Source organism: Epinephelus moara, chromosome 22 (genome assembly GCF_006386435.1).
Source record: "Epinephelus moara isolate mb chromosome 22, YSFRI_EMoa_1.0, whole genome shotgun sequence".
Classification (NCBI taxonomy): domain Eukaryota; kingdom Metazoa; phylum Chordata; class Actinopteri; order Perciformes; family Serranidae; genus Epinephelus; species Epinephelus moara.
In genome coordinates this window covers 7,616,225-7,629,490 of record NC_065527.1, presented here as the reverse complement: position 1 = coordinate 7,629,490, position 13,266 = coordinate 7,616,225, and the positions used below count along the sequence as shown (strand labels likewise).

Sequence of the window (13,266 nt, the reverse complement as noted above, 5' to 3'; positions counted from 1 at the left end):
TTCTGCTTTATTGGCCCTCAAACTGAGCGATTACAGATAAAGTCAGAGATGACAGAAAGTTCTTTTCAACTTCACTGGCGCGCAGTTTTAGTCTGAACTGAGAGCTGGAATGGAGAGAAAAAGATGCATTTACAAATGTAACCGACTTCATTTGGACGTACTCTCAATCTGCTGTATCTGTGACACAACCTGCCTTGCCTTTTAAAAGCTGCAATCACACCTTAAAGAACTCATGATAGAAAAAATAACCATAATGACTGTGTTATTTCTTTCTACAATGACGGTAAGAGAACACCATAGTGCACTGAAGATATTGAGTGTACTTGCTATCAAGTCCAGCATTTCAAAACCTCTATTAAAGCCACTACTGAACGATCAATCTTAAATAATCCAACATTACAACATAAGTTGTTTTCTTCTCACATTAACAGCCGTTCAGGTGGGAGTAAAAATAATCATTGGTTCTAGACTTGCAACACACAGCGGTGCTGTCGTTAAATGTTAATGTACTTTACAGTGTATGCGTGAAAAGCTATAAAAGTTAAGGTGTGCTGTAACCTACAGTAAAATGAGACTGAAACCGAGCCAAGTAACAACAGCATCAGTGTTTCTCTCTTGTAACCCTGCAGTACTTACGGCTGAGCAGACTATCGTGCCTTCCTTTGGTCTTGTCCTTCTTTTTCGTGACGTCCCAGCCATCAAAAAAACTCTGCAATGTAAAGTCAAAGATCACACGTTACATTTATAAAAAACATATTGCAACAAACAGGGGCGATGTCTTTGAGGCCCCTGATGCGTCTTGAAACCCAGAGTAGAAACGACTTTGGTAATGCGCTCCAAAGTGCTACCCTAAGGTTGTCTGAGAAACTTCACTATTATAGCATCTTGCCAAGTCATCAACAGACATCTGCCACAACATAGCGGGGAGAGACCGAGGCTGAGAGATGACACGCAGCACTGAGAGATGGCTGCGGCCTTGAGAAGAAGGAGGCAGCCCACTGCAGTCATTCTCATTCTGCGCACAGTATGGGGCTCGCTGCTTGAAGAAGCTATTGCTCCATAATACCTCAGTGTTAAACCGCTAAATTTGGGACAGCTGTTTATGACACCCATCTACTAAATCTGCTGGTGCAGCGAGATGAGCCATTGAATCTAAATCAATACTGTAAGGGATAAAAGAGCAGGTGGGGGTAGAACCCCCCCCAAAATATGAGAGTGGATGGGCCTGGATTGAGTCTTGTCATATTCTGCAACATTTTAAGTCACAGCCTGATCTCCCTGCTGTATCGGTAGGCACATCCAGGCTCTCGTACTCTCATCTGCAGCCGACCGATCCCCCCTGGGCGAAGGTGGGACCACCTGAGAACCCGGCAGAGACGCACACAGCAAGCTGATCAGGGGATTACAGCTGCCACTGGATCCTGCACAGGTAATGCCTGATCTAAGCCTGCTTAACAAACCTGTCTCAGTCCAGCACCCTGTGTGTTTGGAACCTCAACAATTTGTTCACCTTCATGAAGCTTTACTTTAATTAGCTACTACTAGCTTGTATGTTAAAGTCAACATGCTAAACACTTAAAGGGAAAACTTGGATGTTATGACGTTGCGTTGTATGTGGTGCTGCAGCAAACCATTCTTAGCCACTTAAAGAAATCAGTCTAAGTGGACGCTATACTGAGAATATTTCCACCACTCTACCTTACCATCAGACAGCCACTACATTTTCTCAACCACAGAACTTCTTATGCATGAGTGAAAATGTGCCGTGCATGTATTATGCCACAGATCAGTTGCCTGGGTCAGACTTTCAGCGGTTTATAGAGGAGACAACACATACAAGGAAATAAAAAAGACTGATTATGAAAGGGACTATGAAATGCAGTTCACTCTAGAGTCAAGAGGATACGCTAAGGAGCCGGAGTATACAGAAGAACTCTTGCAGAGGCAGACTGAATGGGCTGAAAGAGAGAGATATGTAGGAGTACTGAAGTTTTACAGTTGAGAAATGTAGTGCCAAAGGAAAGGGCTATCTGATGGCAAGGTGAAGCAGTGAAAATATTCTCAATATAGCGTCCACTTAGACTCATCTTTTAGAAATAACACACTGACTATGAATAAATACCTCATACAACCACACTTAAAAAAAATCCAAACTACCCCGTAAAACCTAAAAATTTGGATACAAATTCCAAAGTGTTACTCTGACTGTGGCCTGGCAACGTAAGCAAACAACCCCACATCTCTTATTGATTTTCACCAAAATCATGAAACATTGCCAAATCCTTATTGGTTCATGGAAGTCTGCAACATCATCTTTTTCCATCCAAGCCTGCCAGGTTTGTGAAGATTCTCAGTTATCCAGGTCATGCTAATCTTAAGTGCTATATCGTAGGCAACTGGACTTTAGTTCTATGGAACTGAAAAAGCCTCTTGGATGAGAGGTGAAACGTCTTCAAGAAACTCAAGCAAGTCCATCTGCCCTCGATATAGCAGTGAAGACAAACCCACCATCTTAAAACCAAGAAAACACAGAAATTTTAGATCTTGTATATAAAATCATAGTTGAAAGTGTTTTAACTTTTCCTCTTTGTGCCTGGTACAGTCACCTTAGCTGCAGATCTAGGAACAGTCTGTCTAGGATCGTAACAACTGCCAGCAAAATTGTTGGTAAACCTCCAAGGGCCTTATCTCAACTCTTTACAGAGAGGACCAGGAAGAAAGCGTGGAGTATCCTAAAGGATAACTCCCATCCTCTCTTCTGCCAGTTTGAGCCTCTAAGCTCAGGGAGGCGTTACAGAGTCCCTCTGGCAACTAAAAACGTGTTTAAGAAGTCTTTTATTCCAAGTACCATCGCTATTCTTAATTCAACAAAGTGAATGAAAACTGTTGAAGCCACAGAAATGAACTGTTTTTAATATGTTGTAATGGTACTTTGTCTGTGCTATTGTGCTCTATGTTTTATGTTCTTTATGTTTTTATGTTTGGTGAGCCAAAGACAAATTTCCACCTGGTGGACAATAGAGTTATATTCTATTCTATCTTGAATGTGAAATAACCAAAACTTCCTCAACTTTGCATGCTCATGTTGGACCTCATTAGTTATAGTATGAAGCTGACTGAGAAAAGAGATTTTCAGGTTCTTTAAGCATTTAAAACACCAACTTATCCTCATACAAGGATTCAAACATCTTACGAAAATGCACATACAAGAGTTCATACCTAACAAATTAGCATCCCATGAATGGCATTGTTACATTACATACTTACGTGAGTTACATGATTGATGTTAAGTTACATACTAAACGTAAAGTTATGTACATAATGTAAATGTAAATATTTTAGGTTTAGAAAAATGATTTTGTTTAGGTTTGGTTAGGGTTAGGTTAAGGAAAAGAAACCTGGTGATGACATACTTTCAATGGGGTTTGCTTCTGGCACCACTTGGTCAACAGAGCAACATGTCCTCATACAAGGGTTCATATGATATCTAACATGAATGTCATTGTCATGTTACATACTGAAAATAAAGTTACGTTAAGTTCTTCAGAAAAGATACCTGGTAATGACATACTTAAAAATAACTCAGAGTTTTCTTGGTTTCACTCTGGGCATGAACACTGATCTCCTGGGGGAAAGTTCTGTTGTTGTTTGACCAGCCCACCACCCTAACCTACCTCGTGCAAACTTGCGCTCTTTATATCACTTTCTTATTTACTCCCAGCAGCGTATTAGTCTCGGAATTGCAGCCTTACCAATTATGTGGGGTACATACAAATTCTGGTGCATTATTTTCCGTAGATGTGCGTATGAAACAGTGCATGAGAACAGCGTGAAAACACGAATCACATAGCAATATTAGGCATCAGCACTAGTAACCGGGCTGCTTTATAAGGTAGTTATTGTGCATTTCAAATGATATTTTGTACCGTGCAGTGTGTACTTTCTGTTTTTATAATGTAACCTGGTCACTGTACAAGGTAGCTACTGTTTTTTATATTGTATTTTTTGCCGTGCTGTGTGTACATGCTGCTTCTATAATGCTAGACACACAGATTTACTGTAATCTGCACTGCACCTTGAATTTTATTTTCATTTATTGCGTCTACCTTTCATAAATCAAATAAACTAAACTAAACTAAATTGAATAGAAAGAAGAAAAAAAGAAAGATTTGTTTGAGGTCACACAGAAACAATATGGCCAATACTCCAAATAAATTAAAAAAATAAAAATAAAAAGTACTCGAGCACAGCTGTTATTCTGTAAAATGTTCCGCTCATCATGTATTTTGCTCACAGTCCAATAAATCTGCATGAATACACTTTTAAGACAGAACAAGCTAAAACATTAAACACAAAATCTAAGGGTTCCTTATAAAAATGTTGGAAAGACAAATGTTGACAGAAATAAGCTGTCAGATTTAATTTCAATGATCAAAATCAATTTTGTCACTGGCCTCAGAAATCCATTATGAGCTGGGCGTTACATCACCGTGTTGCAGGGTTAAGGGGGAGCTTTAGTTCCAGGTGGAAACAAAATAGCGTAGATTCACCCATAGGAGGGCTGCATCAGTCATGGAGGATGACATGCTCTCTGTCAGTCTGTTTAGTCACTGGCTCTGGTTCCAGATGTTGGCTTCCAAACACATACAGTATCCTACGCTCACCGAGGGCCTGACTCATTCACAACCCCCCACAATGCCTTGCAACACGTCTGATCAATGGCACCAGCATGACCCTGTGGGAAATAAGGGTTATGAAGTCTGACAGCAGTGTGCACGCTGATCCCCTTCATCTTGTTTATTTCTCCAGGCGATGGGGAGCCAGAATAAGGAGTGAAAAAGCGACCCATATATTGATTTTGGTGGGGGGAAATTTGTTGGCCCCTCAGGGTTCTTAATGAATCTAAAAAGTGCATCTGGCTTCCTTGAGGTGGATGTGCAAAAAAAAAAAGACTCATCACCACTGGTTGATGTGGAGGACATCATATTAAAGTAGAAAAAAAATGCTGAAAGGACTAACTGGTACTAAGTCCACATGGCACCAGGAAGTTGAGTATATCTGCATTCTTTCTGTAATGCAGATGAAGTAAAACACCATTTTACTGCTCGCTCATGAATATTAAACGCTCCATTTAAGCTTTTTCAAAGTAGACAGTAGCTGTCTGCGGTAACACAGAGATAAGCTCCAAGTACTCTAACTGCAAATAAAATAAAAAATATCAGGAATTTCTTAATGATGCCATCTGTAATATTGTTTTCACTCCTTTCTCTTTCCCAGCTGGAGAAACGGGTGGTCTAGGTGTGTGAGAAATAAAATCTCACAGGTTTGAGCCCCTTAGCTCTCATGTGTCTGATTGTTCTTCAGCAGTTCTACTCACTTGCTATATAATGCTTTAAAAATCCAAAGACTTACTCACTTCCATTGATCTTTCCGTGGGTTTGGAGATGAGTTCCTGGAACATTTTAGCGCTGCTCAGGTGGTGAAACCGAATGTGAGTATCGCCAGAGTTCTTTTAAGTGTTGCCACCAGTGCTGCTCATGGTTACTGGCCAAGCAAATGTTTGGTATGCTGCTTTTAGGCATCAACAATCTTAAAGTCCAGTTACACTTCTTCGGCGTATAAATATGTCTCTCATCGTATCAATGCCACTTCTTTTATTATAGTCTGACTCACACCTGGCAGCAGGGATTTACTCCCACTCAGTCAAAGCTTAAGCGAGGTCCAACACTAATGTTTGGTGCCAAGGCCTGGTCCACAGTCGGCATTGCAGTTCATCCCAAAGGTGTTGGATGGGGTCGTGATCTGCAGCCTGTTGCAAGTCTGACTGTAAGCTTGAGTGAAGTAAACACTAACTGCTACGTTGCAACTAGTTATTTTCCCTCTAAAATTGCCACTTAGTTCTGTTGTTAATCTGTATTTAATGTATTTAATTAATTCTACAACTTAATTAAGTCAGTTTTAATCAAAGCATCGTCGCAGATTTACCCAGTGGATTATTCAGGTACTCAGGGGAAGAAAGGCTTTTTTCTTTCTTTCTGTCTTTCTTATACACCATATAGCACATGGATGCAAAGAACAAAACAGCTCACTTAATTGGTTTAACATCAAGTACCCTTTTAACACACATCAAGTCAAAAACAAAGTTTTAAATTAAGCACAATTCCTCAAGAATTTATAGCACACCTGATTTTCAGATCTTCATCCAACCAAACAGCAATTCTTGATCAAAATAAATCAAAGTCTAAATGACCTTAAATTATATATCTATTCATCCTGTGCTTTCACACATTTAAATACAAGAAAACACAGTATTGCATTCAGCCTTGTGCTTTATTTTTCAACTGACATTGAAACACTTAAAGGCAACATTTAAGTTTACACCAAAGTTTGATGAGTGTGCTACACGCTCTTAAACTTCACCTTCTTCTTTTACATGTGCGTCTCATCACCTTGGCTTCTGCTGACTATTGACAGAAATGAAAACTGTTCATTTAAAAGGCAGTATAGTAAGCAACCGCATGTAAACTAGCTCTGATATGATATGACATTCGTATTCAGGCTGCTCTAACGCTGATCGTATGTATGACTTTGAATAGTAATGCACCGCAGTTCCTATATAACCCACATTAATCAAGAGGGCTGATGAATGTTCTGACGAGAGTAAGTAGTAGAGAAGGAAATAGTACAAAGAGCGTAAGGAGGCAGGTTGGGGTGGTGAATGGGTCAAACAAACACTGGACTTTCCCCCAGGAGATCCGTGTTCATGTCGCCTGTGAAACTAGGTGACCTTGAGTTATTTTAAAGTACGTCATCGCCATGTTTTCCGTTATTATTATATCTAAAATAGAGTGATATAATCTGTGCTCCCCAGGTAAACACTCCTCTGGTTCCTCTATCATTTGTCTCTGTTGTGTCTTCACTCCATGTTCTAACTAACCTGCACAGTCAACCCATTTTTATAACAAGGCATTGTCATGTTGAAACAGGAGAGGGTCTCCCGTAGATTGTTGCCACTAAGTTGAAAGCAGACTTTACATCATACAATATGTCGTAGCATGGTTTCCCATAATTGGAGCTTAATTGGAGCTACAGGACGTGACCTAAACCAATTACAATGTATATTTCTTTCTCCTCCTTTCCTTTTCTCCTTCTTACCTCATATTCTTGTTTGAAGCCGTATCCCTCAGCTGTCTTCATCTGGTTGATGTGCTGCAGGAGGTCAGCCACCCTTACAGCAGGGTGGAGCTGACCCGTGTGATACGGCGAGCTCTTCCTCCGACAGTGGCGGTGAGGCGAGCCTCCCAGTAAGCTGCTGGACTCGTTGACCGAGCTTCTCTGTTCATCTGGGAACATCAACACATACAGTTCAAGGCACAGCGCTGACATTATGCACTCTGCGACACAGACTCTGTTCTTTTTTATTAATGTAAACTCTGCTGAAAAGTCTAGGGGGCAGCTCAAGGAAAAAAAAAAAAGTCAGCGTTTCTGCAGAGACGTGAGAGCTGACTGGCACTGCAGAATATTCAAACAGACCAGAGACTTGCAGGAGATTTCTCTGTTGAGAGCACCTTATGGTCTGGCAGAACAGATTGGATACATGCTTGGAAGTAAACATGGCTGAAGGTCAGGAAGGAGGGGAGCTTCATCTCTCTAGACACTTTCTCAAGAGTACCCATATGTTCCTAGCTGTCTTACTTCGAGCGTTGCAGCCGTGGGCATCCATGAAGGAGTGGGCCATCCTCTCATCTTGCTGGAGAGTGCTCTGCTCTGTCATGCTGCAGTCTAAAGAGCTCAGCTTCCGACTCTTCTCTTGCCTGTAGGACATGGCTGCCTTGTTTATGGCCACCTTCTTCCTACTGTAGAGAGAGGCAGGAGGACAGACAGAGAGACAGAGAGGGGCAGGGAGAAATAACAGACAGAGGACAGCAGAGAAGGGGCAGAATGAGAGAAAGACAGGCAAAGAGATAAGGAAGAAAGGAAAGGAGGGCGGGTGAGGAGATGAGAAATTGGACTGAGGGGGAAATATAAGGGCTACGAGATTGAAACTGGACGAGGGGGAAAGTGTGATTTGGTGATAGCAAAAGAGTGTCGGGGGTGTCGGTGGGGTTGCGGTGGAGGTGGTGGGGCAAAAGGAGGTGAAGGAGGAAGGAGGAGGGGGGTCGATACTGGAGGATGGGGTGGAGAAAGCAATGCTCATTTCCACTCTAGTAATCCTGGGGCTACGAAGGGCAAGCAAGGGGAAGATGGCGTCAGGGTGGGAGATGGAGAAAGGAGTAACTTACGGGTAGTAAGGGTAAGAATAGAAGTCCCTTCTGATTAGCATGAAGGAGGAGGAAAGGAGAGAGACAGAGAGTGAGGAGAAAAAAAAGAGAGGTGACCATGGTTTATCAAAGATGGGCATCAGAAAGATAAATGAAGATGCTCAGTGCGTTGGAATGTTCCTAACAAGCAATCATGAGGCAGGATCAAAGCATAAAGATGGACGACAGAGCCTGCTGCACACAAGAACGACTCTGGACCAATGAAAACTTCACATTCTCTGACGTTTACCACAGATTATATTTATGTACGTTGCTGTCTTTAGGATGCTTCCTCTACCTGCAGTTTAGTTCCTAATTATTTCTCATGCAAACTTCACATAACAACCATTAATGTTTTAAATTGAAAAACACACTTGTACCATCAAACGCTCAAGCACAGATAATTAGATTTTTTAATGACTGAAAACACAGAACAGTGCGCACAAATTTTTAATTATGTGTCAATATGTATTTATTTTGAAAAAACATTTAAACCCACTTGCATTTTCTTTTCAGTAAAAGCCACTCAAAGGTTCAGTGAGTCACATTCAGAGGGATTTAGCGGTATATCACAACGAGGATTACAAATTACAACCAGCTAAAGTGTTTCCTGGTTAGAATTCCTTCTGTGTTTGTTGTTCAGGAGGTTTTCTTGTCCTTTCTGGGCCACTGTAGCAACATGGAGGTAATCATGACAATCTCCCTTTGTAAATATAAGCAGGTCATCATGAGGTAACTGTTAGAGCCATTTCTAGCAAGTCCTAGTTTCCTATTATTTTTTGAGTCACTTTAACGCACCACCTGACCTGGCATCTTGGGAACCTTTAATCAAAGGCAGGTGTCAAGCGAGTGTGGAACGTGGAAGACGCCACGGGGTTACGGTCTTTAACCGCCGTGTGTTTGTTTCATCTTGGTGTTAACTGTTTGATGAAGTCGTTTGTTTGGAGGATTTTTGTTTGCAGTTTTTTGAACGCGACAGTCGAGACAATCAGGTCATAGCGTCATCCTGCGATATTCTGCAAATCAGTCAACTCTTAAACCAACCGAAGCACCTGGATCATCAAACAGTGAGGTTATCATATCTCCTGTTCTGGCGTCTGTGGGCGGCTATTTTTGAACTTATTTGGAAGCTGCAATGGTAACAGTAACACAATGAGTCATATTTTCAGGGGATTGTACACTAAAGAAAAAATACTTACTATATTCTATATCTGCCAGTATATCCCTCCTAACCCTACACACTGAACCTTTAAATATGAAATATAAAAGTCACCCATTAGTAAGCAGTGTACCTTTGTGTCCTTTTTGTGCCAAACCTCTCCAAAAAGACTAAAATGTCCTTGTCAGTATTTCAAGAAAAATGTATCTCAACACAAAAGGAAGGAATTTCAATTTGGTATAGAAAATGAAGGGGTGGATATGTGTATATAAAACCAATCCTTAATGTCCAGTCTTGAGCCTGCGTCAAAAAGATTCTCGCTCCTCGACTTGCAGAAAGCAACAAAGTTTAAAGTTGGTCCAGAGCCGAGTCTCAGTGAGCAGCATGCCCTTTTTTTATTTCTTCTTTTCCATTGCCTGCATTTCACCAGCACCCTACTGAATTATGCTGCAGGGGATCTCTAATTTTCCCAAGATTACAGAAGCAAAATATATTTACTTAGACAGTCTGACTGTATATTAGTGACAATATCTGGTGGCTAAATATAAGCATGTCTGCTCCTGTTTCCCCCATGTGGCTGTCTAGTTCCTATTGTGCTGGGGAGATTGGCCCACTGAATCTTATCAGTCACTGCCTTCTTCCAGACATCCCATTCACTCTACCTCTATTCTCTGTGAGAAAATTCCGCAGGGCGGAGAAGTTCCCCTTTCCAAAAAAAGCAAAAACAACCTTCCTAACCAATTACTAGCCCATCCACTGGCACCTCACAGCTGCTCGCTTCATGTAATTGAGTGGGCAATGGAATAACATGCCCCTTGATGAAATATTTCACACTCAGATGAGTGTTCCACCATCGCCCAGCGAGCGAAGGAAGAATACACTGCAGGTGCGATCGACGACAGAGGTAATTTGCAGGTGGAAAGCAGCCAACAATTCCAGTGTGAGCAGGCTGCATTTGAATGTGCCCAGCCAGCACGCAGACCTTGAAATTAAAAGATGAGATGAAACACAAAAGCTTGGCTGAGGCAGCGGTGGGAGAGTTTAGGATTAATGCTCTACCATTCCGCTAACTCTGGTTGTAATTCACTCTCATTGCCAAATGCTTTCCTCAATAGACCCTAGCTGCCAAGTGGGATAGAGATAAATTTACTCCTTTGGAAAGGCTACACAGGAACAATAAGACTTAAGACCCTGAAATGTTTGACTGTAGAAAGGTCTAATTCATCTCACATCAACTGACCGGCAGACACACAAACATTTTCACAGCCACTCACCCCTTCTTGACGATGATGACGATGGCCCCCAGGAGCAGAATAAGGACAACCAGACCTCCAGCGCAGGCCCCAAGGATCAGACCCATGTCCTCAGCGTGCTGGGACACCTCCAGAGCCCGCTTAGAGTCCTTACAGGCAGCTGCACAGTGTGACAGAGAGGTGAGGAAGACACTCATCCACATCTTGCAAAGACAGCCACTGTGAATGGTTCAGTTCTAATTGCAAAAACAAGATGCTACATGTAGCGGCTTGATGTCAGTAAATCATTGTCACAGCATAATTACCAACAAACACAACTGTTGCAGCAAAGATTGGCAGACTCTGCTGGTGTCGATATTGAGGGTCTGCTTTGGTGGGAAGAATCTGCTGGATTTCTTCATTGATTAATGGCACAAAACAAGAGAAGCGTTGTTCTTTTACCACAGACAGAGCCGAAGTGGTGAATTCATCCAAGTGACAAAAACAACAACATATTTTCTGACTTAGCTTCAGTGGAGGTTTCTATATGCAAATTGTTTTGGCTTTATTTGACTATTTTTGAGAATATATGTAAATGGAATTTCACAAATGCGTGGAGGTGAATGAACGGTGGAGTTTGCAGCACTGACAAATGACAGTGATGATTTAAAAACATTCACCAGCCAAGTGTCTGTTTAGTAACAGCGTCCTGTCTAACCTGTATAATTTACAAACCTCCCTGTGAAGTGTTTTCATTGCAACTACGTTCTACTAGAATTGTTTTGCATTTCCATTTTTGTATTAGGGCAGTGACAGAGATGAATCTTACAGCCTGGGTATCCTGTGTTTAACCAAAACTCACTGTTGGTGTCAGTAGGGGGCTTAAGATTGCCAGGGGGCCAGGCCCTTTAAGCAAGACAGTTTGCCTCCCTGTGTAAAATGTATATACACTGAAATAACCTTAATAATGGCGGTGCAGCAGTGCCCTGCAGTTTTACATTTAGTAGCATCTGCATGGCTCGATGATACAAAAAGAAGTGAGCATGATTTTTCCCCTTGTGCAATTACAGTGAACTGCCCCTTTAAATTTCAACAGTTTCTGTGTGAAAATGATTCTTAGAAACTTTATGGTTGTGTCTAACACCGCTCTGTAGACTTCACACCTTTATGATTCATCATCACTGGCAGGTGTAGTCAGCATGATCATTTTCACATCTTTACACTGCTCCGCATTGTATTACCAGAACACAGTCGTGTACTGTACATGCCAAGGACACAGTTTCTTATTTTGTCAGAGAAGATTCTTAGTCATCCAGGTCCTGGTGATCGTAAGCGCTATATTGTAGGCAACTGGACTTGCTTGTGTTTATTGAAGACGTTTTGCCTCTCAGCCAAGAAGCTTCTTCAGTTCTAAATGACTGGTACAGAGTTGCAGGCTTTAAATCCTGTGTGGGTGTGAACCCCTGCAGAGTGGTTAGGGTCACATGTGAGCTCTTAGTTTCTATTTTGTTCCACTGAGGGCATTTTTGAGAGCACAGGAAAACATTCACAGTCTGTAGAGACAGCCTACATATTGTGCCTTGAATCTGTAGTATGGGCAGGGTTTAAAGGGATAGTGCACCCAAAAATTAAAATTCAGCCATTATCTACTCACCCATATGCCGAGGGAGGCTCAGGTGAGGTTTTAGAGTCCTCACATCCCTTGTGGAGATCCAAGGGGAGAGGGGGTAGCAAGACAACTCCACCTAATGGAGGGTGAAGGCGCCCCAGATTCAAACGTCCAAAAACACATAATTGAAACCACAAAATATCTCCATACTGCTCATCCGTAGTGATCCAAGTGTCCTGAAGCCCCGACATAAAAAGTTGTTTGGAAAAACGTCATTTGAACTCTGTTTTTAGCCTCATTGTAGCCTGTAGCTCTAACTGCCTCTCTGTGCGCCGCGCTCACATGTGCGCACTTGTGTGTGAGCAAGCGAAAGCACGTGAACACACATGAAGGCGGTGCCCATGTCTCACGGTCTCGTGCAAGCGCGCACAGAGAGGACACTTGGATCACTATGGACGAGCAGTATGGAGATATTTTGTGGTTTCAATTATGTGTTTTTGGACGTTTGAATCTGGGGCACTGTCAGCCTCCATTAGGTGGAGTTGTGCTGCTACCCACTCTCCCCTGGTATCTCCGCAAGGTATGAGAAGACTCTAAAACTTCACCTGAGCCTCCCTCGGCATATGGGTGAGTAGATAATGGGTTCATTTTCATTTTTGGGTGCACTATCCCTTTAAAGGGCCAGTGTGTAAAATGGGTTGAAAACAGTGACATCAGTGGTCAAATTCTAGATTGCAGGGCTCACTCGACAAAAAGCCTTGCGCACGAATTTTTCAGGAGTAGGCCTATCTAGCGACGAGGTAAATGTTTATTTAGAAATCTAAACCATGTTACGATATTGTAATGAATCCCTCACGAGCAGGAGACCAGAGGAGCGTTCGGGAAAAAGGCCCGTTTATTTGAGCACTCCAAAAACTCCAGTAACACTCCAGGGGGTAAAAGACTCCGTCCCAAACTCTGACTCTT

The 13,266-nt window shown here is 42.0% G+C and overlaps 2 protein-coding genes across 7 annotated transcripts in view; one reads left to right on the top strand and one right to left on the bottom strand.

Moving 5' to 3' along the window:
* The window catches only part of rpl15 (ribosomal protein L15), a 993,591-nt gene that overhangs the window by 48,489 nt on the left and 931,836 nt on the right, over positions 1-13,266 (top strand). The window lies entirely within an intron of this gene.
* The window catches only part of ptprua (protein tyrosine phosphatase receptor type Ua), a 275,060-nt gene that overhangs the window by 51,998 nt on the left and 209,796 nt on the right, over positions 1-13,266 (bottom strand). For 4 of the 6 annotated variants that reach the window (XM_050034607.1, XM_050034610.1, XM_050034608.1 and 1 more), the window contains exons 14-18: positions 10,734-10,872; positions 8,283-8,312; positions 7,696-7,856; positions 7,156-7,343; positions 637-709 (exon numbers count right to left, since the gene is read on the bottom strand). In XM_050034607.1, coding sequence (XP_049890564.1) covers positions 637-709; positions 7,156-7,343; positions 7,696-7,856; positions 8,283-8,312; positions 10,734-10,872 — 591 coding nt within the window. The remainder of the gene's footprint in view (positions 1-636; positions 710-7,155; positions 7,344-7,695; positions 7,857-8,282; positions 8,313-10,733; positions 10,873-13,266) is intronic. The other 2 variants (XM_050034609.1, XM_050034612.1) reach the window with 1 other exon arrangement.